At 50.2% G+C, this 22,417-nt stretch overlaps 1 protein-coding gene across 1 annotated transcript in view; it reads left to right on the top strand.

The window, feature by feature from the left end:
* Nucleotides 1–22,417, top strand: part of LOC140385878 (desmoglein-2-like) — a 115,311-nt gene that overhangs the window by 11,141 nt on the left and 81,753 nt on the right. Inside the window, exons 2-4 of the mRNA XM_072468487.1 lie at nucleotides 19,198–19,303; nucleotides 20,623–20,828; nucleotides 21,648–21,776. Of these exons, the coding sequence (XP_072324588.1) occupies nucleotides 19,198–19,303; nucleotides 20,623–20,828; nucleotides 21,648–21,776 (441 nt within the window). The remainder of the gene's footprint in view (nucleotides 1–19,197; nucleotides 19,304–20,622; nucleotides 20,829–21,647; nucleotides 21,777–22,417) is intronic.

Below are 22,417 nucleotides of genomic sequence, written 5' to 3'. Positions count from 1 at the left end.
TCCGGGTCCTTTTTTTAATGTATTTCTGTTCATTCACCACAACCTCATTTATTCCGCATTCTTCTGCATTGGATTTAATAAAGGTGTTCAAAATAATGGGAGGCTTTGATGGGCTAGTTGGGAGAAGACAGTTTGTCAAACAGGGGCCACAGATTATTAATAATAATAATAATAATCAAGTAGGCTCACATTAACACCGCAATTAAGTTACTGTGAAAATCCCCTAGTCGCCACATTCCGGCGCCTGTTCGGGTACACAGGGAGAATTCAAAATGTCCAAATTACCTAACAAGCACGTCTTATGGGACCTGTGGGAGGAAACCGGAGCACCCGGAGGAAACCCACGCAGACACGGGGAGGATGTGCAGACTCCGCACAGACAGTGACCCAAGCTGGGAATCGAACCCTGGGACCCTGGAGCTGTGAAGCAACCGTGCTAACCACTGTGCTACCCTGCCGCTTTAACAGGATTGACAACAAATCCAAAGACAAGATGAGGTTTATTTTCTTAATATCTGTTTTTAATGGCTGGAAGCTTCCATTTAACTAGCTTTTGTAGTCTATGCCACTTTATACCAATCTAAGAAGCCCCCAGTTTTTCTCTTTATTCCTTCATGGGCTTTGGGTAGTGCTGGGAAAGCCGCCATGTGATACCCTTGGCTCATTTCCCTTGAGCTGAGCGGCTTGCGAGGTCATGAAGAGTCAACTGTATTGCTGTGGGTCTGAAGTCACATGTAGGCCAGACCGGGTAAGGACAGCAGATATCGTGGGCATTAATGAATCGGACATTAATGAGCCTGATGTGTTTCTTTTTCACACCGACGATAGTCATCACGGTCACCATGACTGAGACCAGCTTTATACTCCAGCTTTCATTATTTCAAGTTAAATCCCACCAGCTGCCACGGCGGGATTCGAAGCCACGTCATCGGGCCCGGGCCTGTGCTTAGCCACTCTCTCCAAAGGGCCAGCAGCCTTACCGACCTGTCCGGCCACATTTCTCCGCATAGACCCTCAGGACCCTCTCTCTGTTGCTGCCGTTTGTTTAATATATAATTTCCCATATTCTACCCCTCCTCATTTCACACTTCTCTCTGCTGAGGTGCAACTGGAAAAGGGAAATTGTGCCGCAGACTTGAAAATGACTCACGTGATCCCTATATTTAAAAAGGGAGACCGAACACACCCAGGAAATGATGGGCCAATTAAGTTTAGGTCGGGGTGGGGGTGCCAATGGAATCTTTACCTCGTAGAACAAGTGCAAACTGAAAGCATAATGGAGTAATCGGTACCTATTTCAAAAGAAAAAGGTTGTTTGACCAAACTGGTTGGGTCCTTTTGAAGGCGTATCAGGCCAGTTAATGCAGTAGGTGTGATAAATAATTTGATTCTCCGACGATGACAAACCATAAACTCATGACACCAAGCGTGAAGCATCAGCTGCCTGGAAACGAGCTTGAGCAAGTGTCTGGGACAGAGTGCCGCACCTTGGGCTGGCTACATGTCCTGCCAATGTTTTCTCATGTGGTATAGATTTGCATATTGCCTTTGAACAATGAGTCACTCTGTACGATTACAGTGCATTCAATTCGTGCGTTACCTGTGCTGTATTAGATCATGTTTCTTTAGCACTTCGGGCGATGGGGATCAAAGGATGTGGAGGGAAGGTGAGATGAGGCTGTTGGGCTGGATGATCAGCTCGGGGCCGGTTTAGCACAGCGGGCTAAAGAGCTGGCTTGTAATGCAGAACAAGGCCAGCAGCGCGGGTTCAATTCCCGTACCGGCCTCCCCAAACAGGCGCCGGAATGTGGCGACTAGGGGCTTTTCACAGTAACTTCATTGAAGCCTACTTGTGACAAGCGATTATTATTATTATTATTATTATTATTATTATTATTATTATTATTATTATTATTATTACGATCATAATCAGTGGCGGATCAGGCTCGAAGGGCCAAATGCCCCCCTCCTGCTCCTATTATCTACCATCAGGAAGTACTCTCCCTCTGCACCTATGCAGTCCCAAGTAAGTCCATTGCACAACTTCAACTGGGATTATGGGGAGTATAGAGAATGGCGATGAATAGAAACTGACACAGGAACAGGAGGAGGCCATTCAGCCCAGTCCCTCACACGAACCTGCCTCCCATCCATTGACTCCATCTACACCTCCCGTTGCCTGGGGTAAGCAGGCAGCATAATCAAAGACCCCCCCCCCCACCCGGCTTACTCACTCTTCCAACTTCTTCCATCGGGCAGGAGATACGAAAGTCTGAGAACACGCACGAACAGACTCAAAAACAGCTTCTTTCCCACTGTCACCAGACTCCTAAACAACCCTCTTATGGACTGACCTCATTAACACTACACCCTGTAAGCTTCATCCGATGCCGGTGCTTATGTAGTTACATTGTGTACCTTGTGTTGCCCTATTATGTATTTTCTTTTATTTCCTTTTCTTCCCATGTACTTAATGATCTGTTGAGCTGCTCGCAGAAAAATACTTTTCACTGTACCTCGGTACACGTGACAATAAACAAATCCAATCCATCGAATCTGCTCCACTATTCAATATGATTTTGGGCTGATCAGACGTTTCAATGCCTTTTGGGCCCACTATCCCCAAAACCCTCAATTATTGTCAAACATTCTCAGTGCTTGAGCTTTCACAGCCCTCTGGGATAGAGAATTCTAAAGATTCATGACCCTCTCGAAAGAAATCTCTTCTCATCCTGGTCCTCAGTGGCTTCCCCCTTATTTTGAAATTATGACCCCTGGTTCTCGAATCCCCAACCGAGGGATACATCTGACCTGCATCTACACTGTGTGATGAACGGTTACTGCCTTATCATCATGTAAGGTGATGTCCCCTTTAAGACCAGGCTTGGAACCCTGGGGACTCCGCCTCTGGCTCCGCCCATCTGGGAGCCATACATAAAGGCCTGCCTCATGGTCTGTATAGCAGTCACCTCTTGTCCAAATCTGTAGCATAGTTATTAGCCTAATAAAGCTTTCTTTACTGTTTAATCTCTAAGCATCATTATTGAGGGTACCTCAATTTATTAGGCTAAACTAGATTCAGGATGGACGCAGGCCTAAAACCAGAGAAGCTCAATCTGGAAGCACGAACGCCGGAGGCAAAGGAAATTTTAAAATACTGGCTGCGGTGCTTCGAGGCCTACCTGGACTCCGCAGAGACTCCCATCCTGGGGCCACGCAAGCTGCGTCTACTCCACGCCCGGGTGAGTCACAGAATCTCCGCCACGCTCGAAAAGGCGACGATTTATGAGGAAGCGATTGAGTTGCTCCGCAAGCGGTTTGTCAAACCTGTCAATGAGGTGCACGCCCGGCATCTGCTCTCTACCTGCCGGCAGCGCTCGGGGGAATCGCTCGACGAGTTTGTTGAGAAACTCACCGCGCTGGCCAGGGACTGTGGCCATCAGGATGTGACAGGGGAAGTCCATATGAACCTGCACATCAGAGATTCTTTCGTGTCCGGCATCCGCTCAACCTACACCCGGCAGCGACTGCTCGAAAATGAGGCAAAAGACCTCCAGGAGACGCTAACGCTCGCCTCCTCGCTGGAGGTGGCCCGACATAACTTGGGTATGTACCCCGCGGACTCTGCCAGCCCCCCCCCGGACTTCCTCAGACTCGCCCGTATTACAGGCCTGCGCCACGTGGCGACCCGCTCACCATGGGGGCACACCTTGCTACTTCTGCGGGCAGGGCCAGCACCCACGCCCACGCTGCCCAGCCCGCTCCGCGATCTGCAGCGACTGCGGGAAGAAAGGGCACTTTGCGAGGGTCTGCCTGGCCAGACCCAGGGGCCAGAAAAACAAAGAACAGCCGGCACAAAAATCAGGCTCTCGGGCCCGCAGGCCTCGCAATGCTGCTGCGCACCGACCCGACACGTCCTCTTCTGACGCGTCATCAGCCTCGTGCGAATCATGGGAGCGGCCATCTTCTCGACCTGACACGTGCGACCAACGGCAGCGGCCATTTTACGACTCCGACTACCCGCGACTGGGTGCGATCACCCTCGATCAAACTCGGCCAAAACACCTGCAGAACTCCATGATGCAGGTCCAGGTCAACGGGCACGACACTGCATGCCTCTTCTTTGGCTAGCAACAGCCCTTGGAGAGCGCAAGTGGTGGTAGTCCGGTCCGGGGAGAAGAAACGGATGGTCGTGGATTATAGCCAGACCATAAACCGATTCACGTAGCTTGATGCGTACCCCCTTCCTCGCATCGCGGAAATGGTAAATCGGATCGCCCAATACCGAGTCTTTTCCACGGTCGACCTCAAATCTGCCTACCACCAGCTCCCCATCCGACCAAAAGACCACCCCTATACTGCCTTCGAAGCAGCCGGCCGGCTCTTCCACTTCCTCAGGGTCCCCTTTGGTGTCACAAATGGGGTCTCCGTCTTTCAAAGGGCGATGGACCAAATGGTGGACCAGTACGGTTTGCGGGCTACATACCCGTACTTGGACAATGTCACCATCTGCGGCCATGATCAGCAGGACCATGACGCTAACCTCAAAGTTCCTCCAGACCGCCCGAGCCCTTAACCTGACCTATAACGAGGGCAAATGCGTTTTCCACACCACCCGGCTGGCCATCCTCGGCTATGTCGTGGAAGACGGGGTCCTAGGTCCCGACCCCGACCGCACTTCTATCGGCCAGACAAGGTTCGGCTCGTGAATGCCTCGGGCCCCTTTGAGCGACTGAGCGTGGACTTCAAGGGGCCTATCCCGTCCACCAACCGTTATGCCTATTTCCTCACCGTCATCGATGAGTTCTCCCGTTTCCCATTCGCCATTCCCTGCACCGACATGACCTCAGCCACGGTGATTAAGGCACTGCACAGCATCTTCACCCTGTTCGGTTTCCCTGCTTATATCCACAGCGACCGGGGTACATCGTTCATGAGCGATGAACTGCGTCAGTATCTGCTCAGCAAAGGCATTGCCTCGAGCAGAACGACCAGCTATAACCCACGGGGAAACGGGCAGGTGGAGAGGGAGAACGCGACCGTGTGGAAGGCTGTCCTTCTGGCCCTGCGGTCGAGAAATCTCCCAACCACCCGCTGGCAGGAGGTCCTACCCGATGCCCTACACTCCATTAGGTCACTCCTCTGCATGGCCACAAATGAGACCCCTCATGAGCGATTGTTTCTCTTCCCCAGGAAGTCTACCTCCGGGGTCTCGCTTCCACCTTGGCTGACGGCTCCGGGACCTGTTCTTCTCCGGAGGCACGCGAGGAGCCATAAAACGGACCCCCGAGTTGAAAAGGTCTGACTGCTCCACGCCAACCCGTTACGCCTACGTGGAGTACTCCGACAGCAGGCAAGATACGGTTTCCCTCCGGGATCTGGCGCCCGCTGGATCCTCCACCACAGACGCCCCTTCCCGCGCCGCTCCCCTGCAGGACCCGTCGCCCCCTACAACACACCCCCTTCCGGCCCTACCACCCGTTGGTGAGCTCCTACCATGCGCCCCCCCCTTTACACACCCCGCCGGCGCCAGCTCCGCTACCCCCGGCCCTGCCTAGTTCCTCTGCCCCGACCCGGACCGAAGCTCCGACCGCTGTGCTCCCGGATGTGCCCTCAACCGGGACGTCCGTGCCCGCCGCACCACCGCCCGAACTGAGGAGATCGAGGAGGACGATCCGGCCGCCGAGTCGGATGGACCTATGATGGGACTTCACCCCCGCCGGACTCCTTTTTAAACAGGGGGTGAATGTGATGAACGGTTACTGCCTTATCATCATGTAAGGTGATGTCCCCTTTAAGACCAGGCTTGGAACCCTGGGGACTCCGCCTCTGGCTCCGCCCATCTGGGAGCCATACATAAAGGCCTGCCTCATGGTCTGTATAGCAGTCAGCTCTCGTCCAAATCTGTAGCATAGTTATTAGCCTAATAAAGCCTTCTTTACTGTTTAATCTCTAATCATCATTGCGGGTACCTCACACTGTCTGTATTGTATAGATTTCAATAAGATCACCTCTCATTCTTTAAAACTCTGGACAATACAGGCCCAGTTTCCCCACTCTCCCTTCATAAGACAGTCCCGCCATCCCCGGAACAAGTCTTGTGAATTTCGTTGAACTTCCTCTATGACAATAATATCCTTTCTGAGGTAAGGGGACCCAAACTGCACACGGTTCTCCAGGTGCGGGATAATCAAGCTTTGATACAATTTTTTGAAATAAATTTAGCGTATCGAATTATTTATTTTTTTCCAATGAAGGGCCAATCCAGCTGCCCCGCACATCTTTGATTGTGGGGTTGAGTGACCTGGGGCCGGGATCGAACCCGGATCCTTGGCACCGTAAGGCAGCAGTGCTAACCACCGTGCCACCCTTAAGCTCCGATACAATTGACGCAAGACCTCACTAATCCTGTACTCTTGGATAAAGGCTAACATTGGAGTAACGTTCCTCATCGCTTGCTGCACCTTGCATGTTATCCATTGGAGTAAAGAAGGCTGAGGGGAAAATTAACACACGTGGTCAAAGCTATTTTTAATACAGCATGAGGTCATTTAGAGGCTGATGGTGGGAGAGTGGGACTGTCTAGTCTACCCGGGCAGGTCAAAGTCTAGGAATCCTGCCGCGAGTAGCTCACCTCCTGACCCCCCAAAGCCTGTCCACCATCTACAAGTCAGGAGTATAATGGAATACACTCCACTTGCCTGGATGATGTGGTTCCCACAACACTCAAGAAGCTCGACACCATCCAGGACAAAGCAGCCTATTTGATTGCTCCCCCTTCCACAAACATTCAAACCCTCCAGCACTGACGCTCAGTGGCAGCCGTGTGTACCATCTACAAGATGCACTGCAGTAACTCACCAAAGTTCCTTAGTCAGCACCTTCCAAACCCACGACCACTACCATCTAGAAGGACGAGGGGCTGGTTTAGCACAGTGGGCTAAATAGCTGGCTTGCAATGCAGAGCACTGCCAGCAGCGCGGGTTCAATTCCTGTACCGGCCTCCCCGAACAGGCGCCGGAATGTGGCGACTAGGGGCTTTTCACAGTAACTTCATTGAAGCCGACTTGTGACAATAAGCGATTAATTATTTATTTAAGAGCAGCAGATACCTGGGAACCCCACCACCTGGAGGTTCCCCTCCAAGTCACTCACCACCCTGACTTGGAAATATATCACCGTTCCTTCACTGTCGCTGGGGCAACATCCCGGAATTCTCTCTCCCTAACAGCACTGTGGGTGTATCTACACCTCCAGGACTGCAGCAGGTTCAAGAAGGCAGCTCACCACCACCTTCTGAAGGGCAACTAGGGATGGGCAATAAATGCTGGCCTAACCAGTGAGGCCACATCCTGTGGATTAATTTTTTAAAAGTCCAGTGAACAGAGACCCAGGCTAATGGTCTGGGAACCATGGCAGCTGGTGGAATGGAAATTCAATTCATAAAATCCGGAATTACCAACCGTTCTCAGCAATTATTTTAAAAACATTTTTTTTAAATAAATTTAGAGTATCTAATTCATTTTTTCCAATGAAGGGTCAATTTAGTGTGGCCAATCTATCTTCCCTGCCCATCTTTGGGTTGTGGGGGCGAAACCCACACAGACACGGGGAGAATGTGGAAACTCCACACGGACAGTGACCCAGGGACGGGATCGAACCTGGGACCTCGGCGCCGTTAGACAGCAGTGCTAACCACTGCGCCACCGTCTGTCCAACCGTTCTCCGCAATGGTAACCATGAAACTATCATCGATTGTTGTAAAAACCCGTCTGGTTCACTATGTGTCCTTTAGGGGAAGAAATCCACTATCTGCCTGGCCTACATGTGACTCCAGATCCACAGCAATGTGGTGACTGTTAGCTGCTCCCCCGAACTGGACCGAGCAAACCCTAGTATCTAAAACCAAAAAGAAAATGCTGGAAAACCTCAGCAGGTCTGGCAGCATCTGTAGGTAGAGAAAAGAGCAGACGTTTTGAGTCCAGGTGACCCTTTGTCAAACCCTAGTATCTAGTCTGCTGCCCAAGAATACAGGGGTGAGCAATAACTACCCACATCGCCTGAAATAATCGAGGGAGTTGAAGCGTTTTAAAAACTGCAAATAATAATCTTTATTGTCACAAGTAGGCTTCCATTAACACTGCAGTGAAGTTACTGTGGTGAAAAGCCCCTAGTCGTCACATTCCGGCGCCTGTTCGGGTACACCGAGGGAGAATTCAGAATGTTCAAATTACCTAACAGCACGTCTTTCGGGACTTGTGGGAGGAAACCGGAGCACCCGGAGGAAACCCACGTAGACACGGGGAGAACGTGCAGACTCCGCACAGACAGTGACCCAAGCCGGGAATCGAACCCGGGACCCTGGCGCTGTGAAGCCATAGTGATAACCACTGTGCTACCGTGCGGCCTTCAAAATGGCCGCGAACATGTAAGAAAAATGCGGCCGCACTGCGCATGCGAGCCAGATCATCGGCGCGCCTGCACAAAACTATGCACGTGCGCGCCAATGATCGGGCACGCATGCGCAGTGTGGCCGCTTTGTTTTTTAAACGGCCGCAGCTTTTTGTTTTACAAGTTCGGGGGGGGGGTTTATTCATATATTTTGTTCATTTAATTTTATTTTTTTTTCGTTTATTTTCATTTTATTTTTATTTTTTTATACAAGTTCGGGGGGGGTTCTATTTGATAACATTTTACAGGAATAAAATGCAGAACTTTGGACAGATGGAGACCCCATACTTTCCGACACCGGAAGTCTTCATCTTCATCCAGCAGGTTCCATTGGAGGAGCGGGTACGAGGGCCAAAGGGACCCAAAACCATTTCCTCCATTTTTGTCAGCAGCAAACAAGGTAGGAGAAAATGGTGGGTCGCGCAGGTCGGCCGGCGTGGGTCACGCATGTCGGCCGGCGTGGGTCCCGAAGGTTGGCCAGTTGGTAAAAATGGGTCCCCGGAAAAAAAGTTTGAGGAACACTGTCCTATATATCTTTAACATCTCGATCTCTGTCTTGATCAAACTCGGTGGCTGAGCCTCAGGGGCCCTCTGGGTAGGGAATTCCAAAGAAATTCCTCCTCATCTCAGTCCTAAATGGCCGTCTCCTTATGCTGACACCGCGAGGCCGTGTCCTAGGCACACCTCGCCATCCCGAGCCAAGGGAAACATGATTTTGTATGTTTCAGCAAGATAGCAGCTCTCGCAAAGGGCCTGCACTAACTAGGCTGGCTGAGCAGATGTCTGTTGGATTGCACGATTGGATGGTGGCAGAACTTGCACAACCTCCAAAATAACCCTAATCTCCAGTGAGGAAGTTGATGGGACAGCTGTGTTGGCATGCATGACGTCTCCATATTAACCAATAACCTAACAGACAGCTATAACATTGCCAAGTTCAGCAGGGGTAATTTGTTGCTCAACTCTTGTGTACTTGTTTGTACAAGAAATGGTTTTGATTTTTTAAAAATCCGATCCTGAAGAACAGGTTAAAAACTGCTTGTAACACTGGATTCCCCATAATTCTTCACTCCCCATTAGTGCCCATTCTGAGCAATCCTCAGCCATGGCCCAGTGAGTAGCACCCTGGGGCGATAGGTCGGCGTCCCACTCCAGAGACTTGGGGTAGAATTTGTAGCACTCGCCACGACTTGCCTTCAAACAACTGCGCAACCTCAAACAGCCTTCAGGAGAACAGTGACCACAACACCACACAACCCTGCCTTGGCAATCTCTGCAAGACGTGCCAGATCATCGACATGGATACCACTATTACGCGTGAGAACACCACCCACCAGGTACGCGGTACATACTCGTGCAACGCGGCCAACGTTGTCTACCTCATACGCTGCAGGAAAGGATGTCCCGAAGCGTGGTACATCGGCGAGACCATGCAGACGCTGCGACAACGAATGAACGGACATCGCGCGACAATCACCAGGCAGAAGTGTTCCCTTCCAGTCGGGGAACACTTCAGCAGTCAAGGGCATTCAGCCTCTGATCTCCGGGTAAGCGTTCTCCAAGGCGGCCTTCAGGACGCGTGACAACACAGAATCGCCGAGCAGTAACTGATAGCCAGGTTCCGTACACATGAGTACGGCCTAAACCGGGATCTTGGATTCATGTCACATTACATTCATCCCCCACCATCTGGCCTGCAAAATCCTACCAACTGTCCTGGCTTGACACAATCCCTCTCTCCAGTTGCACCGTCTGGACCTGTAAAGACTTAATTACCTGCAAAGACTTGCATTCAAAGTATCATCTTGCATCATTGGCTTTGTCTATATATGTTTGTGTAACCTAGCTCTTCACTCACCTGATGAAGGAGCTCGCTCCGTAAGCTAGTGATTCCAAATAAACCTGTTGGACTTTAACCTGGTGTTGTAAGACTTCATACTGTGTCCACTCCAGTCCAACGCCGACATCTCCACCTCCGTGATTGGAAAGCAGTTTGCCCGCCTCGCCGTTCTGCTCCGACAATGAGTTGAAAATCGCAGAGACAACATAATATTCCAGACAATAAGGCAGGTAATCCCTTCAATCCGTTCCATGATTTTTGGCAGGCGCAAATTGGCAGAGTGTGGCATGATGTCGGGATGCGAGCCCGACCAACACACGCTATTTCGTGCTCTTCCAGGTAGGGCGCCTGTCTGCCCAGGACAGGTAAAGTTCTGCCCTTAAGCACAAAATCAAAGCCGATCCTCCCAGTGCAGAGCTGAAGGCACGCTGCACTGTCAGAGGAGCCGTCTTTAACATCAACCAAATTCAACCAAGCCCCCTTGTGTGGGCCACAAAGATCCCAAGGAAATATGTTGGCAAAGAGCAAGGGAGTTCTCTACGTTGTCAATGTTTATCCCTCAGCCAACATTGCCGGAAGAGATAATCTGGTCAGGAATCACATTGCTGTTTGTGGGGACTTGCTGTGCACAAAGCGGCTGCCAGCCCTCCTAAGTTATAACAGTGACTACACCTCAAGAAAGTGCCTCATTGGCTGGAAATCCCTTTTGGGTGGCATGAGGCGCTATATAAATGCATGTTTATACTGCGTGTTCTAATGAGTGGATTAGGCAGCAGGCTGTCGTCTTGTGTTACCATTAGTTATTCTGGAGCTTTGAAGAGAAGGTCTGAAATTCTGACGTCTGACCTGTAAACAAATGTATTGCCTTTGGGTTTGTGCCATTGGGGTAGATCATGTGTTGTGAAGGGTTCCGCCTGACACTTGCTGTGAACCATGACAGAGTATGTTACACAGACCGAAAAACATAAAGAAACGCTTGCATTTATATCGCAGCGTTCACAAGATCAGGATGAACCAACGGACATTTTAACAAGTAGCTACAGTTGCCATATCAACAAAGCAACAGTCAATTGTCCAACAGCAAGACCTCACAAACAGCAAAGTGCAAACGACCAGTTCATTCATTTTCAGCGGAGGTGATTGAGGAATGGATTTTGGACAATTTTGTCAATTGGACATGACAACAGGGCTCTGAGGTTATCAATCGCGTGGATGTGGAGAGGATGTTTCCTCTTGTGGGAGAATCTAGAGCGAGGGGGTCACTGTTTAAAAATACGGGGTCGGAGATGATGAGAAAAATGACAGTGCAGCACTCCCTCAGTACTGCCCCTCAGACAGCGCAGCACTCCCTCAGTACTGACCCTCTGACAGCGCAGCACTCCCTCAGTACTGACCCACTGACAGTGCGGTACTCCCTCAGTACTGACCCTCTGACAGCGCAGCACTCCCTCAGTACTGACCCTCTGACAGTGCAGCACTCCCTCAGTACTGACCCTCTGACAGTGCAGCACTCCCTCAGTACTGCCCCTCTGACAGCGCAGCACTCCCTCAGTACTGACCCTCTGACAGCGCAGCACTCCCTCAGCACTGACCCTCTGACAGTGCAGCACTCCCTCAGTACTGACCCTCTGACAGTGCAGCACTCTCTCAGTACTGACCCTCTGACAGTGCAGCACTCCCTCAGTACTGCCCCTCAGACAGCGCAGCACTCCCTCAGTACTGACCCACTGACAGTGCGGTACTCCCTCAGTACTGACCCTCTGACAGCGCAGCACTCCCTCAGTACTGACCCACTGACAGTGCGGCGCTCCATCAGTACTGCCCCTCAGACAGCGCAGCACTCCCTCAGTACTGACCCACTGACAGTGCAGCATTCCCTCAGTACTGACCCTCTGACAGTGCAGCTCTCCCTCACTACTGACCCTCTGACAGTGCAGCTCTCCCTCACTACTGACCCTCTGACAGTGCAGCACCCCCTCGGTACTGACCTTCTGACAGTGCAGCACTCCCTCAGTACTGACCCTCTGACAGTGCAGCACTCCCTCACTACTGACCCTCTGACAGTGCAGCACCCCCTCGGTACTGACCCTCTGACAGTGCAGCACTGCCAGAGTACTGACCCTCTGACAGTGCGGCACTCCCCCAGTACTGAGCCTCTGCACAGTGGTTAGCACCATTACTTCACAGCTCCAGGGTCCCAGGTTCGATTCCCGGTTTGGTTCACTGTACTGACCCTCTGACAGTGCAGCACTCCCCCAGTACTGCCCCTCAGACAGTGCGGCACTCCCTCAGTACTGACCCTCAGACTGCGCAGCACTCCCTCAGTACTGACCCTCTGACAGCACGGCACTCCCTCAGTACTGACCCTCTGACAGTGCGGCACTCCCTCAGTACTGACCTTCTGACAGTGCAGCACTCCCTCAGTACTGACCCTCTGACAGTGCAGCACTCCCTCAGTACTGACCCTCTGACAGTGGAGCACTCCCTCAGTACTGAGGGTAGCTCACGTCACTCCGATATTCAAAAAGGGAGGTAGAGAGAAAGCGGGGAATTATAGACCAGTAAGCCTAACATCGGTAGTGGGGAAAATGCTTGAATCCATTATCAAGGACTTTATAGCCAAACATTTAGAAGGCAGTGGCAGGATCAGTCAGAGTCAGCATGGATTTATGAAGGGAAATTCATGCTTGACAAATCTGTTGGAATTCTTTGAAGGGGTAACCAGTACAGTCGACCAGGGGGAGCCAGTCGTGTGGTATATTTGGACTTTCAGAAGGCGTTTGACAATGTCCTGCAAAAGTGATTATTGTGCAAAGTTAAAGTGCATGGGATCGGGGGAAATGTATTGAGGTGGATAGAAAACTGGTTGGCAGAGAGGAAACAAAGAGTAGGGATTGATGGGTCCTTTTCAAATTGGCAGGCAGTAACCAGTGATGTACCACAGGGATCGGTGCTGGGACCCCAGCTATTCACAATATATATTAATGATTTGGATGAGGGAACAAAATGTAACATCTCAAAGTTTGCAGATGATACCAAGTTAGGTGGGAGGGTGAATTGTGACGAGGATGCAGAGATCCTACAGCAAGATCTGGACAGATTGGGCGAGTGGGAAAACCAATGGCAGATGCAGTATAATTTTGGATAATTGTGAGGTTATTCATTTTGGAAGCAAAAACAGGAAGGCAGATTACTACCTGAATGGTTGTAAATTGGGAGAGGGGAGTGTGCAGCGGGACCTGGGTGTCCTTGTGCACCAGTCGCTGAAGGTAAGCATGCAGGTGCAGCAGGCGGTAAAGAAGACTAATGGTATGTTGGCCTTCATTGCGAGAGGTTTCGAGTATAGAAGCAGGGATGTGTTGCTGCAATTGTACAGGGCCTTGGTGAGGCCACACCTAGAATATTGTGTGCAGTTTTGGTCTGCTTCTCTGAGGAAGGATGTTCTTACTCTCGAGGGAGTGCAGTGAAGCTTTACCAGACTGATTCCAGGGATGGCGGGACGGTCATATGGGGAGAGATTGACTAGGTTGGGATTGTTCTCGCTGGAGTTGAGAAGAATGAGGGGGGATCTCAGAGAGACTATAAAATTCTAACAGGACTGGAAGATGTTCCCAATGGTGGGTGTGTCCAGAACCAGGGGTCACAGACTGAGGATTCAGGGTAAACCATTTCGGACAGAGATAAGGAGACATTTCTTCACAAAGAGTGGTGAGCCTGTGGAATTCATTACCACAGGAAGGAGTTGATGCTAAAACTTTGAATGTATTCAAGAGGCAGCTGGATATAGCACTTGGGGAGAATGGGATCAAAGGTTACGGGTAAAGCAGGATTAGGCTATTGAGTTGGATGATCAGCCGTGATTGTGATGAATGACGGAGTAGGCTCGAAGGGCCAAAAGGCCTCCTCCTGCTCCTGTCATCTATGTGTCTATGTATCCCTGACCCCCTGACAGTGCAGCACTCCCTCAGTGCTGACCCTCTGACAGTGCAGCACTCCCTCAGTGCTGACCCTCTGACAGTGCAGCACTCTCTCAGTACTGACCCTCTGACAGTGCAGCACTCCCTCAGTACTGACCCTCTGACAGTGCAGCACTCCCTCAGTACTGACCCTCTGCACAGTGGTTAGCACCATTACTTCACAGCTCCAGGGTCCCAGGTTCGATTCCCAGCTTGGTTCACTGTCTGTGTGGAGTCTGCACGTTCTCCCCGTGTGTGCGTGGGCTTCTTCCGGGTCCTCCGGTTTCCTCCCACAAGGCCCGTAAAACGTGCTGTTAAGTAATTTGGCATTCTGAATTCTCCCTCTATGTACCCGAACAAGCGACAGAATGTGTCGACTGGGGGCTTTTAACAGTAACTTAATTGCAGTGTTCATGTAAGCCTATTTGTGACACTAAAGATTATTATTATTAAGAGGGTCGTTTAGGAGTCTGGTAACAGCGGGGAAGAAGCTGTTTTTCAGTCTGTTTGTGCGTGTTCTCAGACTTCTGTATCTCCTGCCCGATGGAAGAGGTTGGAAGAGAGAGTAAGCCGGGTGGGAGGGATCTTTGATTATGCTGCTCGCTTTCCCCAGGCAGCGGGAGGTGTAAATGGAGTCAATGGATGGGAGGCAGGTTCGTGTGATGGACTGGGCGGTGTTCACGACTCTCTGAAGTTTCTTGCAGTCCTGGGCCGAGCAGTTGCCATACCAGGCTGTGATGCAGCCAGATAGGATGCTTTCTATGGTGCATCTGTAAAAGTTGCTAAGAGTCAATGTGGACATGCAGAATTTCCTTAGATTCCTGGGGAAGTATAGGCGCTGTTGAGCTTTCTTGGTTGTAGTGGTGACATGGGTGGACCAGGACAGATTGTTGGTGATGTGCACACCGAGGAATTTGAAGCTATCAACCATCTCCACCTCGGCCCCGTTGATGCTGACAGGGGTGTGTACATTGTCCAATTATCGGCGAAACATCTCCACTTCTGGCTCTGATGGAAGGAAGATAATTTGAAGATGGCATTTGAAGTCTCTGTTACGTTCAGGTGCTAGGCCGACAGGAATGATGCACAGAAGACCGTTTAGTTCTTGACTAGTTAAAGTGTTTTATTCTGAAATGAATGAAAATGAAAATCGCTTATTGTCACAAGTAGGCTTCAAATGAAGTTACTGTGAAAAGCCCCTAGTCGCCACATTCCGGCGCCTGTTCGGGGAGGCTGGTATGGGAATTGAACCGTGCTGCTGGCCTGCCTTGGTCTGCTTTAAAAGCCAGCTCTTAAGCCCTGTGCTAAACTAGCCCCAAATAAATGCGTGGTAAAGATAACTGTAAGAAATCTATTACAAACTACTAATGCTGATAAATTATCTCCAAGCTACTGCAAGTATGATTATCCACTAACACAACTAACTCCCAACTCCCAGAGCTACAGAGTCACGTGGTAGATTTGCACTGCCACCTGCTGGTCGGAGGTCATTTACATCATCGTGTACATAATAGCTGAATAGCTTAACCAATAAGATTCCCTTGTTGGTATCTGGGAATTTGGTTCTGTAATGATAAGAACATAACATAAGAACTAGGAGCAGGAGTAGGCCATCTGGCCCCTCGAGCCTGCTCCGCCATTCAATGAGATCATGGCTGACCTTTTGTGGACTCAGCTCCACTTTCCGGCCCGAACACCATAACCCTTAATCCCTTTATTCTTCAATTTATTATCTTAAAAACATTTAATGAAGGAGCCTCTACTGCTTCACTGGGCAAGGAATTCCATAGATTCACAATCCTTTGGGTGAAGAAGTTTCTCCTAAACTCAGTCCTAAATCTACTTCCCCTTATTTTGAGGCTATGCCCCCTAGTTCTGCTTTCACCCGCCAGTGGAAACAACCTGCCCACATCTATCCTGTCTATTCCCTTCATAATCTTATATGTTTCTATAAGATCCCCCCTCATCCTCCTAAATTCCAACGAGTACAGTCCCAGTCTACTCAACCTCTCCTCGTAATCCAACCCCTTCAGCTCTGGGATTAACCTAGTGAATCTCCTCTGCACACCCTCCCGTGCCAGTACGTCCTTTCTCAAGTAAGGAGACCAAAACTGAACACACTACTCCAGGTGTGGCCTCACTTACACCTTATACAATTGCAGCAGAACCTCCCTAGTCTTAAACTCCATCCCTCTAGCAATGAAGGACAAAATTCCATTTGCCTTCTTAATCACCTGTTGCACCTGTAAACCAACTTTTTGTGACTCATGCACTAGCACACTCGGGTCTCTCTGCACAGCAACATGTTTTCATATTTTATCATTTAAATAATAATCCCTTTTTGCTGTTATTCCTATCAAAATGGATAATCTCACATTTGTCAACATTGTATTCCATCTGCCAGACCCGAGCCCATTCACTTAGCCTATCCAAATCCCTCTGCAGACTTCCAGTATCCTCTGCACTTTCTGCTTTTCCACTTATCTTAGTGTCGTCTGCAAACTTGGACACATTGCCCTTGGTCCCCAACTCCAAATCATCTATGTAAATTGTGAACAGTTGTGGGCCGAACACTGATCCCTGAGGGACACCACTAGCTACTGATTGCCAACCAGAGAAACACCCATTAATCCCCACTCTTTGCTTTCTATTAATTAACCAATCCTCTAGCCATGCTACTACTTTCCCCTTAATGCCATGCATCTTTATCTCATGCAGCAACCTTTTGTGTGGCACCTTGTCAAAGGCTTTCTGGAAATCCGGATATACCACATCCATTGGCTCCCCGTTATCTACTGCACTGTTAATGTCCTCAAAAAATCCACTAAATTAGTTAGGCATGACCTGCCCTTTATGAACCCATGCTGCGTCTGCCCAATGGGGCAATTTCCATCCAGATGTCTCGCTATTTCTTCCTTGATGATAGATTCCAGCATCTTCCCTACTACCGAAGTTAAGCTCACTGGCCTATAATTACCCGCTTTCTGCCAACCTCCTTTTTTAAACAGTGGTGTCACGTTTGCTAATTTCCAATCCGCCGGGACCACCCCAGAGTCTAGTGAATTTTGGTAAATTATCACGAGTGCATTTGTAATTTCCCTAGCCATCTCTTTTAGCACTCTGGGATGCATTCCATCAGGTCCAGGAGACTTGTCTACCTTTAGCCCCATTAGCTTGCCCATCACTACCTCCTTGGTGATATCAATCCTCTCGAGGTCCTCACCTGTCATAGCCTCATTTCCATCAGTCACTGGCATGTTATTTGTGTCTTCCACTGTGAAGACCGACCCAAAAAACCTGTTCAGTTCCTCGGCCATTTCCTCATCTCCCATTATTAAATCTCCCCTCTCATCCTCTAAAGGACCAATATTTACGTTAGCCACTCTTTTTTTGTTTTATGTATTTGTAGAAACTTTTACTATCTGTTTTTATATTTTGAGCAAGTTTACTCTCATAATCTATCTTGCTCTTCTTTATAGCTTTTTAGTAGCTTTCTGTTCCCCCCCTAAAGATTTCCCAGTCCTCTAGTCTCCCACTGATCTTTGCTACTTTGTATGTTTTTTCCTTCAATTTGATACTCTCCCTTATTTCCTTAGATATCTACGGTTGATTTTCCCTCTTTTTACCGTCCTTCCTTTTTGTTGGTATAAACCTTTGCTGAGCACTGTGAAAAATCACTTGGAAGGTTCTCCACTGTTCCTCAACTGTTTCACCATAAAGTCTTTGCTCCCAGTCTACCTTAGCTAGTTCTTCTCTCATCCCATTGTAATCTCCTTTGTTTAAGCATAAAACACTAGTGCTTGATTTTACCTTCTCACCCTCCATCTGTATTTTAAATTCCACCATATTGTGATCGCTCCTTCCGAGAGGATCCCTCACTATGAGATCCTGAATCAATCCTGTCTCATTACACAGGACCAGATCTAGGACCGCTTGTTCCCTCGTAGGTTCCATTACATACTGTTCGAGGAAACTATCGCGGATACATTCTATAAACTCCTCCTCAAGGCTGCCTTGACCGACCTGGTTAAACCAATCGACATGTAGATTAAAATCCCCCATGATAACTGCTGTACCATTTCTACATGCATCAGTTATTTCTTTGTTTATTGCCTGCCCCACCATAATGTTACTATTTGGTGGCCTATAGATTACTCCTATCAGTGACGTTTTCGCCTTACTATTCCTGATTTCCACCCAAATGGATTCAACCTTATCCTCCATAGCACCGATGTCATCCCTTACTGTTGCTTGGATGTCATCCTTAAATAACAGAGCTACACCACCTCCCTTACCATCCACTCTGTCCTTCCGAATAGTTTGATACCCTCGGATATTTAACTCCCAGTCGTGACCATCCTTTAACCATGTTTCAGTAATGGCCACTAAATCATAGTCATTCACGATGATTTGCGCCATCAACTCATTTACCTTATTCCGAATACTACGAGCATTCAGTTAAAGTACACTTATGTTGGCATTTTTTACCTCTGTTCTGAATCTTAACACCTTGATCAGTAACCTCTCCTAAGTTATATTTCCTCTTAACCTTTCTCCTAATTTTCCTTGTCGTTGAACCCATATCTTCATGTAACAACCTGCCGCATCGCTTACCATTAATGTTTTCACTTCCCGTTTTATTTTTTTTTTAGTATTCCTGGTCCTATTCACTGAGCTCCCCTCAGTCACTGTACCTTGTACTGGCGCCCTTTTTGATTTTTGACTATGGCTTCTCTGCCTTACACTTTCCCCCTTACTACCTTTTATTTAAGTACCACCAGAGGATTAAATGTCCACTGTTTTTAGTGTGAGAGAAGGTTACCTACAGGTGGACGTTTAGTGTACTTCAATGTAACATTCAAACTTTGAGCGTGGGAGATTGGTGGATGTGAAATCTATTATCTTGTAAATATGTAAACCTTTTTATGCACACGTGTAATATTTTTCCAGGCGTACTCTGAGGTCACGCAATGTACTTGCAAAAGAGGATTTTCCCAACGCAAGGTTGAGGCGGAGATTGCTCCCCACGTTTCCAAAGGGGAAGTTATTCTTACTGGTGAGTCCCAGCTGAGATGCAGCGAATAATATTTATTTGGCTTTCCGTGCACTTTACTGTCCCTTCCCTCCAAAATGGTAGCAACATTCCACATCATTAAACGTTTATGGTTTCAGTATATACATGGGGGTAACTGTAAATTTGTCTCCCTCAACTATTGCATATCCTCACACAGTTACATAATTTCTCCAGTTTGCATGCTGAACTACCGCGGAGTCATTACAGTGCAGGAGGCCAATCTGCCCAATGTGTCCATGCCAGCCCTCTGTTGTGCGATGAATATTCCAAATTGTTATTGGAAATTGTTATATATTATATTGTACATATTATATTTTATATCTGTTGCGGTAATGTTATTAAAAATCCAAATACTGCCACATCTGTGATTGATGGCCGTAACGGTGCTGTAATCATTGATTTTGATCATTAAATTGTTCACAGAAAGGTAGATTTGTAAAAATATAAATTTGGAGTACCCAATTATTTTTCTCCAATTCAGGGGCAATTAATCCATATGGCCTGCACATCTTTGGGTTGTGGGGCCAAGCCCCCTCCCCCTCCCCCTCCCCATCCCCATGAACAAATTTTTTAAAAGTCCAGCATCTGCACTATCCTGGGCTGGATTCTCCGATTTGGAGACTATGCCCCACGCCGGCGTGAGAACGGTGGAAAACCGGCGTAAACGGCCGCCGATTCCCCGTTTTGCTGGGGGGGGGGCGCGAGCAGGGAGGCAGCGTCGAGCGTCCGGCTCCAGCTGCCGACACTGCCCTGGAGACTTGCCAGGTCCGTGGCCGCGCATGCGCAGGGCGGCAGCCTGCAGCGGCCTTGCCGCGGCTCCGTGGCAGATGCTGCTTGCGTGCCCCGGCCTGCAAACCGGTCCAGCCCTTCGGCTGGCTCGCGCGCCCCGGACCACTGCCCCCACAGTGCCCCCGCCCCTGAATATGCCCCCCCCCCCGCCCTGCTTGCAGATCGGCCCTCCCCCGACTTGTGGCGGCGCTGGACTGAGTCTGCAGCCGTCACGCTGAGTTCCCGACCGGTAAGACCGTGAGAGACCCACGCCGTCGGGAACTTGGCCGGTCGGGGAAGGAGCATCGGGAGGCGGGCCGCCGTGGATACGTGGCGCGGAGTACCCTGCTCTGTACGGGGGGGGTGGGGGGGGGGGGGAGAGCATCACGGAAGCAGCACCACCCCCCGATTCTGCCAGTAATTTGCATCCTCCGCCCACCGGCGAACGCGATTTCGCCATCGGCGACCGGGGAGAATCCGGCCCCTCGTTTCCACGTTCAAATCTAATTCCACATCAATTTTCCCAAATCCAGTGGCTTTCCATGACTGTGGCCAGGGGAGGAAGATCCGGTTGGGGACCAATGATAGCAGCTTTGAAGTGGATGCTGCTGGAGTTGTCCGTGCCGCTCGGCCTCGGGACTTTGATTCGCAGCACGGGTTCACAGTGTGGGCCGACGATTCGGAAGCTGGTGAGAGGCGGACAGTGGATGTCCGGTTAATCACCCGCAAAAAGACTGAGGTGAGGACGCGCCGGGTGCTCGGCTACACAGGGAGGGTGCGGAGGGAGTTGGGGGGGGCGAGGGGGGAAACAAATCTTTCCTGCCCCCCCCCCCCGTCCCCCCCCCCCCCGTCCCCCGTCCCCGCTTCCTACTAGGCTGGTTGTGGAGAGCCTCCACCGCGTGACAATAGCCGGAGGAGGCGAGGGATTGTCACGTCCGTGACATTTGCGATGAGGGATTGGTGGTCAACAGGGACGGTGGGTGGTTGCAGAAGGAAGAGTGCTGGGGGTGGGGGTGGGGGTGCGGTGTGGTAAGGAGAGGAAGATCACTGGGGAGGGGGGGGCGTCTAGGCAGGGGAGTTACTCTTGACGGCAGCGGATTGTGTTGGGGGAGGGATATGGGGGGGGACATGGGTGAAGGAGAATTGGTGGTATTGGGGTGGGAGGAGAGTGTGCACTGTTGGCCGGTGGGGTGGGGGACCTTGGGAGGAAAGTGAAATCATTAGGGACGGATGTGGGGGCGGGGGGGGGGGCGGAGGGGTGAAGGGAAATTACCAGGGTGAGGGGTGGGGAAGCGAGATCATGGTGGGGGTCGAGGGTGAAGGAGGACCACGGGATGTTTGGGGGCAAGTGGAGATTGTCAGTGATGGGACGGAGATCATTGGCTGGGGGGGGGACACATGAGGGGACTCGGCAGGCACTGGGGTGGGGTGGGGGGAGGGGAAGAGAAATAATTAGACAGAAATAATTGAACCTTTGAACCCAAATCTGTGATTGTCAACGAGCGCTCATTTCTTTAAAAAACTTTCTCAAGCTGAGGTGGTTTCCAATTTGTTGCAGCTTGTGAAAAGGAGCCTTGAAGTCATTTCTTTCCCACACAAAAGGAGCTTCAGGCGGCAGAAGAGAGAGTGGATCGTTGCACCACTTGACATTGTGGAAAATGAGAAGCCAAACAATCCAATTGCTGTGGTAAGTTTGCCTTTCATTTGGGTTCACTGGCGGGCAGATGGGCGTCGCTGGCCAGGCCTGGCCAGGCCTGCATTTATTACCCAACATGGGCAACTAGGGGTGGGGAATGAATGCTGGGCTCGCCACCAACACCCACGCCTCACGGCGTGGTCGGGAAGGTGGGGGGTGAGCCGCTGCCTTGAGCCGCTGCAGTCCATATGGTGTAGGTACACTCACCGTGCTGTTGGGGAGGGAGTTCTGGGGTTTTGACCCAGCGACAGAGAAGGAATGGCGATATATTTCCAGGTCAGGGTGGTTATTGACACAGAGGGGCACTTTAGGTGGTGGTGTTCCCCTGTCTATCTGTCTGTTGCCGTTATCCTTGGGTGCTGCACTGCGTCTAGTCGATGGTACACACGGCTGCCACGTTGCATCGGTGGTGGAGGGAGTGAATGTTTACGTTGGTGGATGGGGTTGCTGATCAAGCGGAGCAGCTTTGTCCTGGATGGTGTCGAGCTTCTTGAGTGTTGTTGGGAGCTGCGCTCATCCAGGTAGGTGGAGAGTATTCCATTACCCTCGTGACTTGTAGATGGTGGACAGGCTTGGGGGGAGGGGGGGGGGGGGGGAGGGGGTGAGTTACTCACTGCAGGATTCACAGTTTC

This window comes from Scyliorhinus torazame, chromosome 11 (assembly GCF_047496885.1).
Source record: "Scyliorhinus torazame isolate Kashiwa2021f chromosome 11, sScyTor2.1, whole genome shotgun sequence".
Lineage (NCBI taxonomy): Eukaryota > Metazoa > Chordata > Chondrichthyes > Carcharhiniformes > Scyliorhinidae > Scyliorhinus > Scyliorhinus torazame.
Note: the sequence above shows the minus strand (reverse complement) of the source record. Positions and strands in the feature narration are given on the sequence as shown.